General features: G+C 43.1%; 1 protein-coding gene across 1 annotated transcript in view; it reads right to left on the reverse strand.

Moving 5' to 3' along the window:
* TRPA1 (transient receptor potential cation channel subfamily A member 1) overlaps positions 1-21,387 on the reverse strand; it is a 1,301,026-nt gene that overhangs the window by 228,956 nt on the left and 1,050,683 nt on the right. Inside the window, exon 21 of the mRNA XM_069621203.1 lies at positions 12,319-12,494. Coding sequence (XP_069477304.1) covers positions 12,319-12,494 — 176 coding nt within the window. The remainder of the gene's footprint in view (positions 1-12,318; positions 12,495-21,387) is intronic.

Here is a 21,387-nt window from a genome sequence, read left to right on the forward strand (position 1 = left end):
CTGAGTGAGGACTTGAAAAAAGGCTGTGCAGAAGATGCCAGTGGTGGGCTGCAAGATTCCATTGTGTCTGACAGGAGAAGAACCAACTGTGAGGCCGAACGGAAGAAGCAGTGGCATGTTCGCCTAGACCATAAGGAATGGAGGACCATGGACTGTCAGATCTCAGAGTCAAGTCAAGTCAAGAACGTAAGGAGTGGAGGAGCATGAAGGTGCACCGGGACCATAGAAGTGGACAAGAAGATCAGAGGAAGCTGCCAACAAGGAACCCCATCCACATCCCTCAAAAAGGTAATGGGAGGCCCGGGAGACATGGTAGGGATACGGGGGAGGCGGTGAGGGGATACAACATAATTTTACTAACCCCAGTGGCAGCTATAGGATTATTGGGGAACTACACTGTGTAAAGTGCATCAGGGAGGATCTCCCTTGTTCTAGTGGTAACAAAGTTGCTACTGGATACTTGTAGAGTGAGCAAGCATCTGAATAGAACTTCCTTGCAACAGTGGCAGTAATAAGGCCACTAACCACCAGAGAAGGGTCTGGAATCCCGAAAAAAAGGAACTGAGCATCTGAGGAGAACCTCCTCATTGCAGTGGCAACCATACACCCACTGATCACCAGAGAACGGTCTTGTACCCGAACACAAGGGAACTGAGAATCCGAGCAGAACTTCCTCAGTGGAGAGGCAAAGATATGTCCATTGTCGAGCAGAGAAGGGTTTGGGACTTTGCTGGTACAGAGAGAGAGTGGAAAACATACATCAAGTTGAGAGACACAAAAAACAACTTTTCAAATACCAGGAGTAGGGAGCCATTCTCCTGGAGATGACAGAAAAACCCTTTTGACATAATCAAGATACATCAGAGGAATAGAGTCATTCACCCTGGACTTACTGTGAACTGTACAGACCAGTACCAGGACAAAGGAGTCATTATCTTGGTCCAGAACATGGAGTTGTGTAAAGAATGTGTGGAACATGCAAGCCAAAGGTAGGGAGTCATTCCCCCTGACAACCTTTTTGCAAGAGAACATTCATTTGAACACCACCCAAATACCAGAAAAGGGAGTCATTCTCCTTGGGGAAGGAACTTTCTGTTGTATTATATTAGTCTTTAGTTGTAGGTAAGGGATAGATGTAAGTTGTGACACAGGACAGTAGATTTTCAGAGACATTCTGATGGATCCTTTGGTATTAGTTTGAGGCAGGGAAACCCGTCTAAGATGATAGGGTTAGTGAGTGTCTTATTTCCATAAACAAAAGTCTATAACCGCCACCATGCCACATTTGTGTCATCCTTCTTCGACACCCTTACATATGGTGTCGGGAAGTGGGATATAACTCAGCTGATATACATTGGGGAACCCTGAAATACTCCAAACTGAGTAAACGGGCCACTGGTACCACTGTAGCTACTAGGGAGTCTATAGGTTTCAACCTACATCATAGTTGGGATGTCTTTTAGGAGGTAGGAGAACGCCACTTGATCCCCAGAGGACTAATCGTGCTGCCACCGAATGGCACATACATCCGCCTAGTATCCAATCCTGGCCTAGCATGGAGCTATGTTTTGGATGTAATGGCTGGAGTAATAGAACCAGACTACAGGGATGATGTAAAAATCTTAATTCAGAAAAATGGGAAACAAACATACCATGTACAAACTGGGGAGAAGATTGCCCAAGGAAGCTTAGAAGGGGCCCTCTTTCCCAAACCTGTAGATGTTCAAGAACAAAAGATCACGCAAAAAGGTACCAAGGGGGTTGGAGTGGCTGATGACGAACCCCGAGCTGTTGTTACTGCAGTAACGCCGACAGCCACTGGTGAAGAAACCAAGATAATTCCTGACTTAGCTCTCGCTCAGCGAAATGGCCCTATTCTGTCGCAATCCTTCTTAAAGGTATTTCCTGATGAAGAAAGAAGGTCTAAAGATAGCACATTTTTTTTCTGAATCAAGGACTTTTTTTTATCAAGGGGGGCATCACACCAAATGGGGTAACTAGGACCCAGATTGTAGTCCCTTTGAGCCATAAGAAGGTCATCCGGAGATAGCTCATGTCCACTTGATTTCGGTACACTAAGGATGCAAAAAGACAGGAGCAGATTATCAGCAGGTTTTATTGGCCCAGGGTTTATGCTGACATAAAGAACTTCATAGGTACGTGCCCCTATGCAACTCCTGCAGCCCTGTTACAACCTCTCCCTAAAATATATGGACCCTTCTCTAGAGTCGGTATGGACATAGTGGGACCCTTAGAACTGTCCAATCTAGGGAATACGTATATTCTAGTAATTCTAGATTATGCAACCCGGTATTCAGAGGCCTTACCATGAAAAATAATACAACACAACAGATTCTTAAGCACTAACTGATTATGTCAAAATTGATGGCAGAAGTAAAGGAGATTTTACAGATAAAAACCCTACGCACATCTGTTTACCACACTGAGACAGACGTCCTAGTAGAGCATTTTAATAAAACCTTAACGTTCTAAAAAAATTAGTGGAAGCAGATGGACATAACTGGGACACAAAGACCCACTGGGCCCTGTTTGCCATCAGAAAAGCCCCTGCAAGCCTTCCTAGCATTGTCTCCTTTTGAGCTCCCTTACGAACGCAACCCTCGAGATGTACTGCACATGCTTTGGTAGACATGGGACGAAAGGGAAGAGGCAGTGTTGCCTATGTCCCAAACAGCCCAAAGACTTAAAGAGCACATGACTATCTTGCGAGACCTAGTTCAAAAACATCAAGGGCAGGACCAAGAAAGCCAAAATATCCTTTGGATTAGTCCAACCCCAATTAGAAAAAGTCAGGACTGGGCAGGAAACACCTCCCCGAAAGACCAAAAGAGACCCGAGGGGCCATGTTGGGGCTTACCGTGTATTACGAGAGGTTTATTCCCAATTATTTGGCCATAACATCTTGACTCACTGACACATTGAAGAATGCTGAGCCACAAAAACCTGACTGGCAAAATAAAGATCAGGGTAGCTTTTATAGACTTAAATACCTCTTATGCAGTGTGCCTGTCTTGACGATGCCCAATTTTAATAACCAATTCATCCTTCAGACAGATTATTATTATACATTTCTTATTTAGCGCATCACGGCCAAAGGCCTCAGTCCACGTGGACAACAAAACATAAACGTTCTATAGAGAATCATCAGGGATCAGAAGGCAGATCGAAGACAGAGCAAAAGGGCCAGGGCAGCTTGTTAGTCTTTGGAATTGAAGAGAAAGATGCTTCCAAGGTGGGGATAGGAGCCATTTTATCCCAAGAATATGACGGGATAGAGCACCAGTTTTATTCATCAGTCGGTTGCTCTTCCCAGGGGAAAATTATTATGCACCCATCGAGCTTGCGGCCCTGGATATCAAACGGGCGGTGGGTTACTTGAAATAGTATCTGGCGGGTAGAAAATGTAAGTTAATAACTGACCACTCTCCACTCACTTGTCTCAGTCTGAGAAAAGAGGCAAACCCACGAATTATGCAGTGGTTCCTTGATATCCAGCCTTTTTTTAAAAAGTAGAACACAGAAAAGCCAAAGAAGAGGGATATGTTGATTTCCTTTGCCAATACCCTTAGAGGTACATGGGGAAGCCAGCAACATTAGGGGAAGGGTAGGTGATGATTTGAAAGGTGTCATTACTTCTCCCCAGGGTGGAGCCCTTTCCCAAGAGGCTATGGAGGTGCAACCACAACCCAGTAGTCCCCCTAAGGGTGGTTTAATGTGGTAGGACCTCATAGGGAAGTACACCATGTCTGGAGACAAGGACGATCACCTAGGGTACAGCCCGCTGAGCCACATCACACCCCAAAATTCCCTAGCCCCCCTTCCATACTGATCCATTTTATCGACAGTAAGCCTATATATTTTTGAAGCACATGGGATAATACCAGAACAGAACATACTGAGACGAGGAATAACAAAACCATGAAAAGTAACCAACTCGTAATTACTGCCACAAGGTGGCTCACTGAAGGCATGAGGAATGCAAAAGAGACACTATCTGCAGGTGTTGATGCTGCGCCGGGGCAGATTATCAGTTATGGAAAGGAAAGAAAAGAAGGACTAAAGAGTGGTTGATCACAGGGAAGCCAGAAGTCTGCTAGAGCCTGGGACTTTCAAACTCTGTGTGAGGTCTGAAAGAAAGGCTGTGTAGAGGATGCCAGTGGCAGGCTGAAAGAGTCTGTTGTTGGTCCGACAGGAGCAGTCCCAACTGCAAGACCGAACAGAAGAAGCAGTGGCATGATCGCAATGAGGTGGACTGTCGGGTCTGAGAGCGAATCCAAGACCGTAAGGAGTGAGGGGCGGTGGACCGTCGGGTCTCAGAGAAAAGCCAAGACCATAGGGAGTGGAGGACGGCAAAGGTGCACTGGGGCCGTCAAAGCAGATGAGAAGAGCAGAGGAAGCCGCCGACAGGAAACCCCTTCCCAGGAATCACTGGTGACATGCTGCATCCCAAGAGAAGGTAAAGGGAGGCACGGGAGACCCAGTAGGTATACAGGGAAGGTGGAGAGGGTGACACAATGTACTGTTCCTCACCCCAATGGGAGCTATAGGGCTATTGGTGAACACAGTGTGTAGACTGCATCAGGGAGGATTTCTCTCATCCCATTAGTAATGAAGTAGCTACTGGACACTGGAAGGGTTAGTCAAGAATCCGAGGAGAACTTCCTTGAACAGTGGCAGTAATAAGGCCAATGGTCACCAGAGAAGGGCCTGGCACCCAATCACAAGGGGAACCGAGAACCCGAGGAGAACATCATCGGCAGATTGTCAAAGATAAGTCCATTGCCCAGAAGATAAGGGTTTGGGCCTTTGCTTGTACTGAGAGGGAGTGGCAAACCATACATCAAGTTGAAAGACAAGAAAAATTACTTTTCAAATACCAGGTGAAGGGAGTCATTCTCCAAGAGACGACACACACATCCATGAGACAAAATCATGAAATGTGAGGGGAAGAATGTCATTTCCCCTGGCCTTATTGTGTACTGTACAGACCAGTACCAAGAGGAGGGAGTCATTTTCCTAGTCCAGAACATGGAGTTGTGCAAAGATTGTGTGAACCCACATGCTAAGGAAGGGAGTCATTCCCCCCTAGGACCCTTTTTGCAAGAGAATAAAGAGGGAAAATGGGACGATCCCTTTCCCAGATCCCCATACAAACTATGTCCAATGACGTCACGACCTAAGCACCCACCATGAGATGAGTTTGACCCGCTCACCGCTGCCCCGGACGTCAAGATCTACCATGGCCATGCCCCGCACAAGCCCAAAGTACGTGGTGAGACCACAAGTGGTGCTGAAGCCAACCATATGGACCAACTCGATTAGGCGCTGCCCACAAAGATCGCTATCATTAGAGATGACATGACGACATAGCCAACGGCCAAGAATACTCGTACCACCAAGCACCTGGACCAGACACACGCCAACCCACACAAAGAACATACTCAGTGCTATGACATAGAGGAGCAATCACACTGACACTTGCATCGTTGTTATTTTTTTCACATAGGCTAACTACAGCACTGCAGAAACGCAAGACGCGAGAAGAGCTCATGTATATGCTTGCAGACGCTTCCTTGCTACTAAAACCATGAAGACATAACCTTGTAGATGGACTAATGTATAAGGTGCCCATGTCACCCCTCGCAACACCTGTGTTATGGATTGTATGCCGCCACACATAGACTAGGCCAAGGTAGGCTGCAAAGCCAGAGTCCCCAGGCCCGGAGCAACTCAGACGGAGCTACAAGGCGCTGACCATGCAGAACAGACCCTGACGAAAGCCTCACAGCCAAGGCCACAAAGTTGCAATTTACATGCTGCGCTCCCCGTGCCAAGGTTACTCCTGCCACTGCTAGACTCTCCTCGGAGCCGAAATACAAATCAAATCCCCGTAATTCTACCTCAGCCATGGTCTCATAACACGTGACCAGGCCGACCTGATACGATGCCAAGCTCCAAGGACCAGAGAAGATCTGGGGTCTCACGTCTGGGACCCAGACTGCAACAACGAAGTTACAAGTTGGACACTGACAGTGGTGAGAAAGGAGCTCTCTAGCAGCAAATAGCAGACCTGTCCATTGTCCACCACTGACACATGGTCATACATTGTTGCCAGCATCAGGTACACCGCGAGCTGGGAACAACGATGGTCCCGGGCTTGGAGGCTAACCACTGCCGGCACCACAACCCAACCAATCACTAACCTTCTCCATGTAACTATTTCTATGTAGCAACTCTTACAGACAACCCAAGCGTACCACCTGATCCCTTCTCTGCCAATAATACTCCTTCCTATATAGGTCTATACTGACCCTACCACTTGGAGAGCCAACCCGAGGTAGCATTAGGTTTGGGGGGAAGTTCCCCAGATGATGCACGCTGTGGCGTCATTCAGGTAGAAAAAGGGCCTGATAGCCCATTTTCAACGAGATGGTAATTGGGTACCTGTGCTCCAAGAACCTGTCCCTGTCTGTTTTGTGCAATAAACAGCAGTAACTCTTTGCTCTTGTGTGTGCCTCATACTCCTTTGGGACGCAGGAGGAGTTGGGGCCTCCCCAAACCCGGAGGTACACAGACGGCCCTGCCAACCCCTGGGAATTCACCCGGACAAGAACATTCTTCTTTTGAACACCACCTCAATACCAGGATAAGGGAGTCATTCTCCTGGGGGGGGAGTAACTTTCTGTTGGATTATATTAGTATTTAGTCATAGTGTAAGGGATTGTGACAAGGACAGTGGACTTTAATTTTGACTGACATTCTGATGGATCCTTTAGTATTAGTTTGAGGCAGGGAAACCCCTCTTAGATGATAGGTATAGTGGCAGTCTTATTTTCCATAATTAATAATCTATAACCACCACCACACCACATTTTTGTTAACATCTTTCTTCTACACCCTTACATTACTCTGCAGGTTACGTTGAGAGGAGATGACCTGAGGCAGGCAATTAATGTTCTTTGTGTTCTCCCAAACAGGAAGGGACAGACTACAGCAGTCAGCAGTTTCCTTAATTCCAATGCCCTCCAGACTTTTTAGTAGGCTACAGTTACTGCTAATGTTGAAAGTTGCAGAGATATCCCGTACTATCAGTGCACTAATTATGTCACTGTCAGTAGTTTGCTTTATAAAGTTCCAGCTCAAGCAGAATGTTGATGCTGTTTCTCTCATTGGCCTGAATATGTTGGGACTTTTAAGAGATTGTTGATCTTGGCGTGGTCATCGAGATGACTGCAAATGAATTTTTCCAGGAATTTGTTGATGAAAGTTGTGTTCGAGCTAGGGCAGCAGTTTGTAGGGTTGGTTGGGGTTTCTGTATGATTTTTGAGGAGGGGCATAATGAAGGCAGTTTTGAAGGCAAGCAGGACAGCCCCTTGCTCAATGAACGTGTTGAGATGGCACAGGAAAGTTGGTTCAGATCATGGACATTTCTATATCATTTTTCAAGTGGGTGGGGGCATAGGTATTCTCAAGAACCTGATTGGTTGCTGCAGTTTTTTGTGGAAAGCAGTTGTAGAATTGATAGAAGGCGTAAATCATTTAATGATGCCTAGGAATGGGTAGCAGGTGTCTCTTCACTCGGTGGGTTGGCCATTGTTAGTCCTTTCCTGTCAAGGTTGTCTTGGATGTGTTGAAATTGTTATTGAAGTGTGAAGTTATGGGATTTCTGAGTTTGTGTGTGTGTGTGTTGGTATAGGGGTCATATTGCAGGCTGCCGGATTCTTGAATTCATGGATAATTTTAAATACTTCCTTCAGGCCTTGAAGGGACTTGATGCAATGTAGGTATTGGGCATTTTTCTGTTCAGTAATGCCACAGTTGATGGTGGAATGCTAGTTTGTCGGTTCACTAGTTGCCTCCTGTCCAAATGTTGTCAAGTTTCAGATTTTGCCTTTTGAGATGATTCAGATGGGATGCAAACAAATTGGAGGTGTGTTTCTTTCAAGGTTTTTAAGTGTTCCTTGGGACTGATGGCATCCAGGGTGGTGTTTATCCACTTGTGAACGTCATTGAGCAGGTCATCGGGTGTTCTGGTCTGGGGATCACTTGAGAAGTGCAGTGTAATGGCATCAAGTTTTTCTAGCAGGCAATCCACTTTTTCCATGCTCTGATTAAATTTGGGGGATTGTGTCCTGCGGGAATGTTTTCATGTATGACTGGTGTGTGATGGTATTGCCAATGCGCCATGTGCTTTTTATAAAATTAGATTTGTGGAACCAAATATAATATTCATTATGAGCCTTGGCAGCCTTGACATAGCTTTATCACGGACAAGTCTGCCTTTCTGCCATTCACCATAGCAGCAATCACCATTCCATGAATATGCACCACTCAGTTACATATTCATATTGTGCATGATACAATGCAGCATGAAAAAGATAACCAAGCACAGCTAGTTCCCCATTAAAAAATATGCACACTGTCACAATGTGGACATGTTTAAGTGAACACAGGCTGTCCCTTAAGTAGCTATAGACAAAACTCCCCATTGCCATTGTGTAGGAGTGAGGGGCCAGTAGGCCCCCCCATCCTTACTTTCCTTAGCACAAACTTAGACTGTGTGCCTCCAATGGTAGGGAGTGCCCCTGTTGCTCTTATGTAATACCAGCATCGGCTAGCATTTGCATAGATTGGGCAGTTGCACAGGACACGCGACATCCATCTTGTGCCCCCTTGTCTCCATCTTGGGAAATAGGCCTCGCTGCGATAAGACGAAAAAGGCTTCGCTCCACTTTGCAGCACCGCGCACACAGCACACATGGCCCCAACCTTTTCTCTCACTGTGTCTGGAAAACTCTGTGGCCCCATTCTCACGCTGAAGCCGGAGGTAATTACAACAAAGAACAAATGTAACATCTTACTCTTCCTCTGAGATCATTGCCCCGCGTGTGAAGTGACCTGAGCCAGGCCGTGTAGTTCATCCATCTCCACAAATCTGTCCATGCCCCCTCACCCTGGCTGTTGGAAAATTACTGCCAGTATAACCCTGTGTCCTTGTAAGGTATTCTCTTGATATACCAGATATGTGACCTTGCAATGATGCCCACCTTGCAGACCCTCAACTGACATTAGACCTCTGTTACAGTATATTGTCTCCCCCTACTAACAAATGCCAACGTGCCTTAGATTCTTTACAGGTCCCGACCCTTGCTTCAATCAATGTTATCATGATGGCCAAAACCCTTAACCTACTGCTCTATATAAGCTGTTGTTCTTAATGATGTAAATACATGTATGAGGATTTATAGGTTTTTAGTGATTTCTTCAAAAGAATTGCAATAATCATGATTTAGTGCATGCTTCACAAGGATGTAATATATTAGCTTAGTTAGTGGCCACCCTGCTTCACGGCAACCTGACCTTTACCCCTCATGGACACTGATAGCCAGTCCACGTGATGTTCACCCTCCGGCCAAAGGAGCAACCAATCCGGATGAAACAGTGACGCCATTACTATATAGTGATATAATGACTGTCCAATCCTGTGCTGACTTAGTAACCTATGTTAATTGTGTCATCTATGACAATTTTTTCCTTTATAGTGATGTCATTGTGATATTTGTCAGAGCGCTCTCAGGCAGCAGAGTTCTCTGGATGCCAATTTTACATAAAGACTTGAAGTCTTGCAACCGGTCCTCTCGGCCTTATTCCCTGTCAACGGGTGTCTCATTTATTTCTATTGCACGTGGTAAGACGGGGAGGTCTCTTACACCATTGATGCTTCTGTGAGCAGGAAGTGCACATGGGAATATGCATTAGATGATTAACCATGTCACTTTGTGTGTGCATAGAGGCAACTCAAATTATGGGGGCAAAGGGTACTCTAGCTCAAAAGTGTGGGTATTGAACCTGTGTCACAATGGCGCTAGGTTGGATGGTCGTTTCTCTTTGATTACACAGGGTTCTATGATGTAGAAAAAGATTCAAAAGCTCAATGCTTGTGATGTTGTAGGAAACCGTGATAAGTAAAAATGCTCAATGTTGTAGTATATATTGGTGATTTTTAATTGCACAGTTTAGCCAATCACATATACAACATATTTTGATTTGCAATTATGAATTGGTCTATTGTGTGCTTTTGGTTGCCATTAAACGTGACTTCTTTGCTGTTTCTGGCAGAGGGGCACATGGAGCAAGTACTTGATTTGTGGAATCCCACCGTTCTCATTTTGATTAGCCAATTTAATGGCTTGTCTGATATAGGTGTTAGGTATGACAGACTTAGTATGTCTTTCTAAGAGGGTGCCTTCTTAAATGAAAATTCTAGCTTGTCCGATATCCATTTGCTGAAATCCTCGTCTATGGTCATAGCAGTCCTGGCTATATTGTGTCATATATCCTATTGTTGCTTCATTTTGTTTGGCTTTCACTTTCGGTGTGAGAAGCAAGTCTCTGCTCGGGCATGTGGCTGATCTTATCGCTTTGTCTATGGTCTGATTAGGGTATACTCTGTTAAAAACCTTTTTTCAGTTCCGTGCACTCTGATTGGTAAGTGCTATCTTTACTGCAGTTTCTTCGAGCTCTTATGAACTCGCCCATAGGGATGTTCAGTATAACAGAATTCCTATGGCAACTAGTGGAAAAGTGGACTGAATGGACCACTGTTGGTTTTCTGAAAGTTTTGGTATGTAGTCCTTCAGTAACTGCTACTATTTTGATATCCAAGACCTCTATTGTACCATAACTGTGACACTTCATTAGTTGTATCACAAGCGTATTGCTGTTCAAATAATCCTTGAAATGTATGAGTTTGTCTGCTGTGCCAGACCATATCATGAGTATATCATCTATAAACCTGTGGCACTTGTATATACGGCAGGTGAAGTCTACATTTTTGAAGGCATAAGTCTGTTCAGAGTAATTCATGAATAGTTTAGCTACAGTAGGGCGTATGTTTCCCCCACGGCCACACCATTCTTTTGGCAATAGAATATGTAATTAAACAGGACAAAGTTGATGGTCAGGGCAAACTCCAAGAATTCTTTTTTCAACTGAAGGTGTGTGAAGAAGTTGGCCAAAGTTTTGGCATAGGTGTAGTCAAGTGCCTTGATGGCTAGTTCATGCTTGATCGACATGTAAAGTGCTTTGATGTCTAATGTGGCGAGTAGGTATCCCGTTTGCCAGTCCATATTCTCCAATATTTGTAGAGTGTGCCACTACCTTTGAGATATCAGACAATCAGTTATTTTCCCCGACGTCTGTTTTCCTCTTAGTATGTTTTGCTCATACAAACATGCACAAAGCCATTGGGAATACCTTCATTTACATTAGTTAACAGCACCATGGATAGGCAGAAATTCAGACTTTTAAATGGGAGACTGCAACACATGCCGGTGCACAATGGTTCTTATAGAACTGGCAATTCAGCCACTTGACTCATAACAAACTGTGACATTGGAAGGGGAAACAGTGTCATGGGGGATGCAGTCAGTGCATGAAAACAATGCTTCACACATTTAGCAGAATGTGTAAACCATTGCAAATCATAGATTTAGAACAGTTTACAGCAATATTGCACATCATTTGCAGATCTGATGTTTATTGTGTGCTCATACAACAGGTTAATGATCATACATTTTGTTTGTAACAAATAGCATAATTCAGTTTTATTTAGTATGTTTTGCATATTCGTAAACCATGATGCGCATCAGGTTTTAAATGTTTGCTATGATTTAGTAAACCATAAAGGCAAGGGTTACAACAGCTTACACAGTGTGGTAAACCATTTGCAAATTTGATATGTAGTTGGTGTTTACAAAACATGTTGATGAGCATATCTAACGTTTGTAAAGTTCTGTTTTTTAAACCAGGTAAACCTACTGTTTACGAAATTCTGGAACTTGAAGTGCAAATGGACTTGCAGAACTATGTGTAACCAATATGCAAACCACAGTTTTACAAAATAGTTTACAATGCATGCAAACCGTTGCAAACATATGGTTAGCAATGGTTGACATGCATTTTAGAAAATTAATAAACTCCGAATTTCATGCATTGTTTGGTCATTTAATTTCTTTCTGCTGTACCCTTGTGCTACCTATGATATACAATGCTGCCTTAAACTGTCTTATATTCATACATAATGTGTTTTTGAAGATTGAACACATGAGAGAATGTCTATTCAAACATTAACATTCCAAAATACATATTTTGTGTACAAAGGTTATTTTAAGCTTGACATGCATGTCATGTGCCTCCTTTCCATGAACCACATCTCTGTACAACAATAATGAACCAGACAACTCTTTGTTTTCATTTAAAACAAATCACTGAAAATAGACATTCAGTGAGCATTACCTTTGCAGATAAAGCAGGAAATTCAGCCATGATGCAAAAACAGCGATAGCTCCACATTGCCACTGATAATAGCCAATGTTGATGGAGTTACTGCACAGGGAGGACACAAAAATGAGGCCAGTAACATTGATCGTCCAATCAATTAGATTAGTTTGATCCATCAGGTATTTCACTCTCTGAAATTAGATAAGGATATCAAAATTAAAGTTAACTTAAAATGTTTATTCTCAACAGTACAAATAGCAGTTCATTGACAGTAACACTAAAAATAACCTTTGAAAAAGCCAATAGTTGTGGTTGATACATAGGCATTGTCATCATCTGACAAGATACGTATACCATTAATATGCCATTGCCAGCATATGACTGGGAAGTATGATCATTTGTCAGGTAGTGGCTGTGAAATGCACTGATACTCATATGTCAGTTACTGCTATTACATACGAGGGAATGGCATCAAAGCCCCAGTTATCCATGCTAAGAGTTTGGTATGAAAAACCAAAGGACTCACACTTTTGGCAAGTATTGTCATCAATACCAACTCACTTTCACCAATGCCATCCAATTCCCAGGTACCAAATCTATTGTCAATGATGTGTGTAGTGAGCAGAGAGGTGACATGTCCTTTTATGTGCAATGTGCAATGTGCACAGCAGTACCAGCTTCCAATATGTCGACAAAGCACGGAAAGGACACATTGGGGATGGAGCTAACAACGGGCCCGTTAATAACGGGCCCGTTGTTAGCTCCCTGGTGTCCTCGCGGGACCCGGAATGGATGCGTGGTTTTTGCTGGTAAACCCATTCACCAACCTTGTGATGAGGGCCATAGTAGTCCCAGACTCTGTTAGGCCCATTTAACACTTCAAGGTGTGTGTGTGTGCGATTGAGTGTGGGTGTGTGGTGCTAGGGACATTGAGTGTGCAGTAGCAGGGATTGCAGGTCTATGTGTATTGCTGGTGTTGTGTGTGTGTGTGTGTTAGTGGAATGCTGGAGCAGCGTGTGTGTAGGGGTGAATGTAGAGGGTGCATGTGGTGAGATGTATGAGTGTCTGTAGGTTTTATGTTAGACAATTTATATGTGTCACAGAGCAAGCACAACACGATATTAGTGTGGTAGACATGGGCGATAGTATGTATGTATGTGGATGCAATGCACCATACTGAAAATGTTGTACGCTGACTGAATCAGTGGAATTTCATTCCAGCCAAACCTTTATTTTTGAAGGGTTTTGGCATGCAAGTTTTACGATGCATGACAAACCTACACAAAAATCATTAAAACAAACAAACCAACCCCACGTATTTGCCAAGAGTAATACTAGACAGCAGGACAGCTAACATAAAAAAGTATACTGCGGCATAATCATCAATTTATGCATCAGTTTTAATATACATTTTTCAACTTGTTTCATTATGAAGTTGCATTAGGTAATTATTTCATTCAAACTGTTTCCAATTGGTAAAATAAGACAGCTTATAATTCAGGAAGCACTTCATTAACAAGTGAACCAGTTATTGATCAAAAATAGCAAGTCAAGATATTCATGTATTTAAAAATATTTCTTGGAATTAAGCAATGTATCACAGTGGACAATTTTTCATAGTTACATTCCAATGGCATGAGGCAATCCCTCAAGACAGACAACATGTCGTTATTCACATTTGTAACTTAATCACTTTCATGAAGCTGCGTCCACAGTATAGCTCGGCATTGTGACTTTTACATCACGTTCATGATGATGCGTCTACAATATATTCTAGAATTTCTTCTGTAAATCATTTTTATGATGCGGTCCAGAACCCACAAACACATGTACATATTTCATATACACACGCATTTACATTCACACACGTATACATACTTGAATGCATGCTCATTCAAACACTGGCATACACACACATTGCATTACATTCAAATACATATGCAAACAAACACTTTTTTACTTTTCCAAACGTACTACCTCATGAGCAAATTTGCCTTTTTTAGCCTTATCTGCAGAGTGGAGTGGGCATTCATCCAGGAACTGCGTAGAATTGTTGACACAGTACATGCATTCACGTCAGTGCTAGGAGGTGTTTATGCAATAAGAACAATGCCAGTGAGGCACTCACTCTGATATTTCCAGGTAAAACTACCCTAAACCTTTCAGTTTGCACTGGTTATATGTTAATCCTGTTTAAAGTTAGTATTAACCTGCCCTATATCAAATGGAAACATGTATTCTAAAACACATGTTTATTTTATCATTCATATCCTTTTAATGGTAGGGTGGAAAGTCCCAGCCCTTAAGCAGACCAGATAGGCTGGGAAATGACCAAGGCCAGCTTTATTCAACAATATAAAACAGGGGCAGCAGTGAGCGCACAAGTCTCAAAGCTTCTCGTCACCACAATACAAAACATAGGATTATAAGAACAGAATATGTCATAAATGATGTCATGCCATACTCCTAATTAGAAAACCCTACAGGTCAGTGGCATTGGTTAAGGGAGTTGTCTACATATACATTCTATACAATTTAGGCTTCTGATAGGGTAACAACAATCTGATGGCTCCTCTTGAGACCACATCTAACTTGATAACTGTGAATACATGTCATCTCTACTTGTATTGGATTGGTGGGTGCAACAGTTGCAGAGTGGCAATAGTGGAAGACAGGGATTGGTTGGCAGTTGTGGGATACATTTACCCATTCAGCAGAATTCCCCTTCATCTCCAAGCTGCATTTCTGCAGTTACCAGCAGAATAGCTGCACTGGCTCCTTTGAGCACCATTGCCTTGCATCAAAACTGCATTTTGCAGCTACAAAATGAGGGCTGCACTGTCTTGCCAAGCACCTATTGGGCAAGATAGAACAGGGGGCACACTGGAAAAGGCTGCCAATGTGTTTTCTTACATGCACCAAGAAGAAAATCAGAAAGCAGCGCTATTTTGCTGCTAGCTCCACATTTCCACTTTGAAAAAGGAAATATTTTGCATTTAAAATGATGTGCGCTGATGCTCTTTTCATCTGTTAAACAATATACAGTTTTGATCCAGTAAGGCCCAACTATGCCCAGCCATATTTCAGTTGTGCTTTAGAAAAAGAAAGCATCTCTTACTGAATGACACCAGAAACTTTACTCTCAGTTGTGCGGAAACACGCTTGACTTTTTGCTACAAAGTGTCAAAAATAAACCCAGCAAAAGAAACCCTAGCTCTCTGTGCATATGTCAATTTCAATTGATCTTTGCCTTGTACATACTGTTGTGTAAGAGAAACAGAATAGGGCTGCAAACAATGAGGGGAGAGAAAATCGAATTTGAAAGGGACATCCCAGCAGAATTCACCACGTGTCAAAATGTGCTTTTGCAAATAAGAAAAATGCCTGTTTAAAAGTGTATTGTTGAACAAGGCCCTGTCTGCTTAGAAATGTAAGGGGGGGTTGGGTAAGATCTAGATAATGTTTTATTTCAAACATACAATTGTGTGCTGGCAACAGGAGTGGCCTTCCCCAAAAAGGAGCCACAATAGATTCTGGGACACCTATGTATTACTTTCAGCATCTGGAAGCTCTGAATGGACAAGAGGAACCATATCACACGCTTGTCAGACTTTGTGTCTGGGCTGGAGCCTGTTAAAATCGAGTTCCATAACACTTACGTATGAAATTGCAAATAACACCTCCTCACAACTTCAACTGGGGGGCTTCAAATCCAGCTCCAGAGCAGCCTTGGAAGTGTGCTCTTATTTGGAAGACAATGCTGGCCATCTGGCTCAAAAGACTACTTTAAAGACTTAATTCTATAACTGGACAAAGCAGTGACATACAAGTTTTACAGTTTAAACATAATTTTCGTGGCATTCAGACAAGATATCGTGGCTGTCCATAGCATACATGGGACTCATACACCAGGAAAATGTAAATCATGCGAAAAGTAAATATTATGTGATGTTAAAAATTAATGGAAATATGCTCTATGATAATATGTACACATGTCTAAAATTGTGGAATTTTGGGTGAAGTGGTTCCTACAAAAAACGCGAAAAATGATTAGAAGGGTGAAACAATGTCGTATGGACCTGGGAGTGGGAACACCATTCTCTGTATAAAATATGTAATTTGCCTAGGTAATTGGCAAAAGTGCTACAATTGTATCAATGTGTGATTTATGTTAAGATTGATTTTTGCCAAAAAAGGACTGTGGGGTGGCTTTGCACCTCATAAAACAAAACCCCATAAACTGAGTCCCCTTCTTGAGAGGGCGACCAACACAGGCTGACTTATCTGGCTCGTGGGGGTAGGTCTAGCTTAGTTCTGCCCAACAATAAACCCTGTGATGTCACCCACCTTATAAAGGTTGAGGCTGACGGAGACAAACACAGACTCTCTTCTGAAATTTCCAGCACCTGTATGTCCAGATATTTCACCTTCACTCTGCAAGCTTCCAGACCCCACTGCCAGAAAAGGGATAGTTGATCCATGCCTTCCTATCCAGGCAGCACCCATCAGCACTAAATCCCATAACAAAATCCCACCAAATTCACGGAGAAAGGGGAAAAGTGGCTGAGCCCACTTTGGGATTCTTCAGTGCCACCTGCTTGCCCTGCTTACCCGCTCCCTCCAGCTGAGGCATCACTGTGCGGTGACCAAACCTTTGCCCAGCTGTCTTTTGCCAGGAGAGTCCACTGTGCAGTGACCAGAGTCTTTGAGTCCAGAACCCGGATGGCGGTCCCTAATTCCAAACTCAAGTGCTGATTGTCAGTATTTCCCCATCCCATAGCAACACATAGCATACCCCATCTCGATACCTTGTCTTAGTTCCCCTCTCTAAGTAATCCTATCCATACCCTGGTAACTTGTTTTATAACTGTCTGAATTCTCTGTGCATCCTGTCCTTGATTTCCTAGCGTTAGCTCCATTTTCTCCTTCACTTCTGTCCTTTAATTCCTTAGTAATATTTTGATTAAAATAAATTAATTCTCCCTAAAGAAAAAGGGGACACTGCGTGAAGGGTTAAGACTGCTGCGTAACTTTTCAATTCATGGGTGGTGTTCCTCTTTTCCAACAATTAAATCTTGTGTAAGTGAAATTTGTCTTTTTCTTTCCAAACCGATTTTCTCTTTTAACTGCTTTACTTTACCAAAACAAAATCTCCTTTCACCTTGAAATCTCATCCAGTTATTCAGCTACAGTCATTCTTTCACTTTCCTATTGTCTCTGTGATGTGCATCTATCACCCAGCCTAAAAACTGCATTCCGATTCTGTGTATTTCACCATTTTTTTGAAAAACCCGTTTTGACATTTAAAACTGCAAAAGAGAAAACTGAACCTGTTCCACTTGTGATTTGGCTGCACTGTGTTTTTACATTCAAGTTGCTTTTTGAACTGTATGCCCTTTGTTGATACCTTGCCTTGTAGTTGCTAGTGATATTACATCCCTAATACTGTGATAAATCATCTTTCCCTCATTTATTCAACCGCATGTAAATTAATTATTTACCAATTCTTAGGGTTTTAAAATAGGAAGGTCGGATTTTGATTCTGTCCGCTGCCTAATATCCCTGACTCCATCCCAAAATTCAATTAAATAGGTTTGAGGGAGAATTGCAGGGTGAAATCTTAACTCTGGTGCTATCTACCCGAAGAGAAAAAGTGCACCTATTCATTTGTGCTTTGGATATGTTCTTGTAGAAGATCAACCAAGTGTATTTCATTAGTGTACATTGTAATTATCACCCCATTGGTGATTGCTGCCCAATATTCAAACTGTATGATTTTCTTTGAATTTAAAATAAATATATATTGCATTCCCACCAACCGGCCTGGTCCATGGTCCATTGTGACCTGGGGTATTTGTAAATGGGGGTGTGAGATGAGTTGGGTGCCAGCTCAATCTGGATTCGTAGAAAATAAAGTAAAACCATTCTAATCTCGTGCTACATATAAGGCTAAAGGCGAGGGTCCTGGTCTGGTGTTTGATGCCCGATTGGAATCCTTAACAAATTGGGGGTTTGTGCTGGGAATTGGGTTTGTGTATTCACCCGTGACAGCTTAACGCAAGCCAACCTTCAAGGTAGTGATACTCTGTGTGGTTGGAACACTGGGTTACGCTGTGGAAGCGTCTCCCCAAAACAAAGATCCTAAGTACCAGGCCTGTGTATGCAATTAAAGCTAAATCAACCCCAAAATAGACAAAAAGCAACAGAATACAGATTACCCTTACATAAATGAATTAATAAAGAAAGAACACTTTCCAAAATGACCACAGTAGAGATCAAAATGGCTAGGGAGCACCGTCTGCACAAATTATTTGTCAGGGGGGAATGGGCAGAGCAAGATGAGAAAGTCTGGCTAGAAGAAATGATGCAACAGGTCACCGCCATGGACATGGACAAGTGGCAGGATGGTGGCCTATTACATCAAGCTTTCAACAAGTTGTACATGACCCCAAAAATTAAAGAATAATCGATTAAATTGTCAGAATCACAGCCTACATGTATTTCCATATGGGAGTGATTCGGGCAAAGCATGAAGAAAATAGAACTCTGGTGCAAAACCAATCTGAATCCTTAATTCAAATTCAGATTTAGCTAAATCTAGTGGAAGAAAAATTGAAAAAGAGCCAAGAGTCTGAGTTCCAAGTTGAGAACTATATCAAACAGTTAAGAGAGGACTTGGCTCTACGACAACAAAATAATGTAGACCAATAGGCCCAATTAAATACCTTCAGAGTGGAGTGTCAAGAAAGGGTTGACTCTTGGAACAGATGCAACTGAAATTAAAACAACATGTGACATACAATAATGCCAGCATAGAGCAAATGGGCACTTTACAGATTCAGATTAAAAAATTGGAAGCAGAAAATAATAGATTCATTATGAGAGACTTCCACTCTCAATCAGAATTTGATGAAGAGTGCCAGAAATTAGGTGTCATAACACAACAAAGGGATGACCTTGCTGAACAAAGAGGCATCTGTATCAGGAGAAAGAGGCCCTATATCAGGAAATGTGTCATTTAAAAACCAATCTGGAGAGAAGGGAGTCATACCTCCAGGGATTGGCTGGCATAAAAGAAGAACGTGATACATTAATGGGACATAGGAGAAAAATGGAACTCGAGTTAGAGCAGGCCATAGAGGCTCTAAATGTGCAGAAAAGGGAGGTTTACCCCCTACAACAGAAATTGTCTCAGTGTTCCCAGACCATACAAGCAGCGGAAAGAGATAATCGAGCCCTCTGTGATGGAAACGATGGACTCCACAAGCAGGTGGCAGCTCAAGAGCGGGTCATAGAGGCCAGTAAAGCCCTGATAGCCGAGCAAAAGGCTCAGACCGTTGCCTATTATTGTCACGCGCCATTCTCTTTGGCACTTGTGGACCGCGTGGAAGCAGCTCCACCATTAGAATGTCCCATGCTGCAACAAAGAGCTGCACTGGGACTCTGCCCAGTATACATCAGAAGATCCATACCTGTTGAAGCGCCCATAACCAGACAACCCTGGGCAGCATGGTACCCTATCAGACAGTCGTACCAGCCGCTGATATGAAACAACGAGTACCTACAGACGGTCCATGAAGAGACCCAAAGAGCCCTAATGGAAGGCCAGTGGAAATGACACAAGGGCCTGAACAGACTTGTCAATGAACAAAAGTGGCTATCAAAGATAGCAGGCCAGTGCAAGGAACTATGAAAATAAATGTAATGGACAGAGGGAAGAGACGATGTTAAAATGTGAGGAAACGTTGCTACGAGACAAGATGGAAGCAACCGACCTGTCAAACGTGTGTAAATAGGCTTGGAACGCAAGAGGCAAAAGAAACAATACTGCTTGGAATAGTAGAAGATTAGAGCAGCAAGCGCCAACTATATATATCTACCTTAATAAGGCACATTATACAAGTGCGACTCCATTTTGTAAAAGCAGAAATGTACCCAGGCTGCCAGAGGCCTGGCAGGCCAAGTTTTGTAACCCAGCCAAGGCAAGAGAAGGAGCGGAATCGAAACTCAACAAAGAGTGGCTCATGACTAGGAAATCAAGATCAACAAGAGAAAGGGAGGAGAGCGTCAGCTAACAAGACTCAAACTTCAGAGCATACCAGCCTGCCCCATGAAGGTCAAGATAAGGGGGCCGATGCAGGTGGCGAGGCTGAAACAGAATTAAATGCACTAAAAGCTGGAAACTGAAGCAGATTCATGGTGAACTAACACGTGACCAGCCAGGCGCGAAGAAGTACCACCGCCTGAAGTCATCCAGGACCCGAGGATGCCATAACTTTTCCCGATAAGAGGCTACAGTTTCGAGGCCATACCCAGCCAACTAATTGACACATAGCCCTAAGATACTGATTGATGGAAGGGAGGCAGGGTGAAACTTGGGACACCAGGCACATGGGTGTCCATTCTGCATGCCGCTAAATAAAATGGGGATTTATGTCTAGGGGTGTAACCTGCCCAATCACAATGGACCAAGTTATCTGGTCCTATAGATAGTAGAACCAATAAGACGTTATACGTGTAGTGACATCAATCACGTGTGATGTAGTGGGATGGCGTAGACACCCACCCAATAAGAGTTATCCAATCCGCATGCCCTATTATCATATACAGATATAGCACCTATACATAAGTTACCTTTCCTAACCAATTATATTGCATGTCGAATTTTTGTAGAGTTAAACGTCAATGATGATGAATATTGCCTATAAGAATTGCTGTTCAACTGAATTTCGAGGAAGTCAGAGCGGGCAGGTGATCGCAATGCTGCAGATTTCCATTTGTTTCTCTGTTTGATGTACTTCTCATTAAATGGATTTCCCTTTGCCAGCTTACTGAGTCCTCATTATTGAGTCGTAATCCTGTACCCAGTGTCCTCACATGATGCAGCGATCTTGTCTTACAAGTTCTAGAGTGTGAGCGCTGACCTATGGGCCCGTCAGTGAATTCCTCTCCTCCTGAACACTACTCTCCTGTGCGCCAAAGGGGAGAAGAAACCACCATTATGGGAGCCCCTCTCAGGCTCACAGAATTAGGCAGCGCCTAGAAGATCATAAGGGGACCTAAAATAGTAGCGACTCTGAGTCA

This window comes from Ambystoma mexicanum, chromosome 5q, assembly GCF_040938575.1.
Source record: "Ambystoma mexicanum isolate Mex_15411 chromosome 5q, UKY_AmexF1_1, whole genome shotgun sequence".
Taxonomy (NCBI): domain Eukaryota; kingdom Metazoa; phylum Chordata; class Amphibia; order Caudata; family Ambystomatidae; genus Ambystoma; species Ambystoma mexicanum.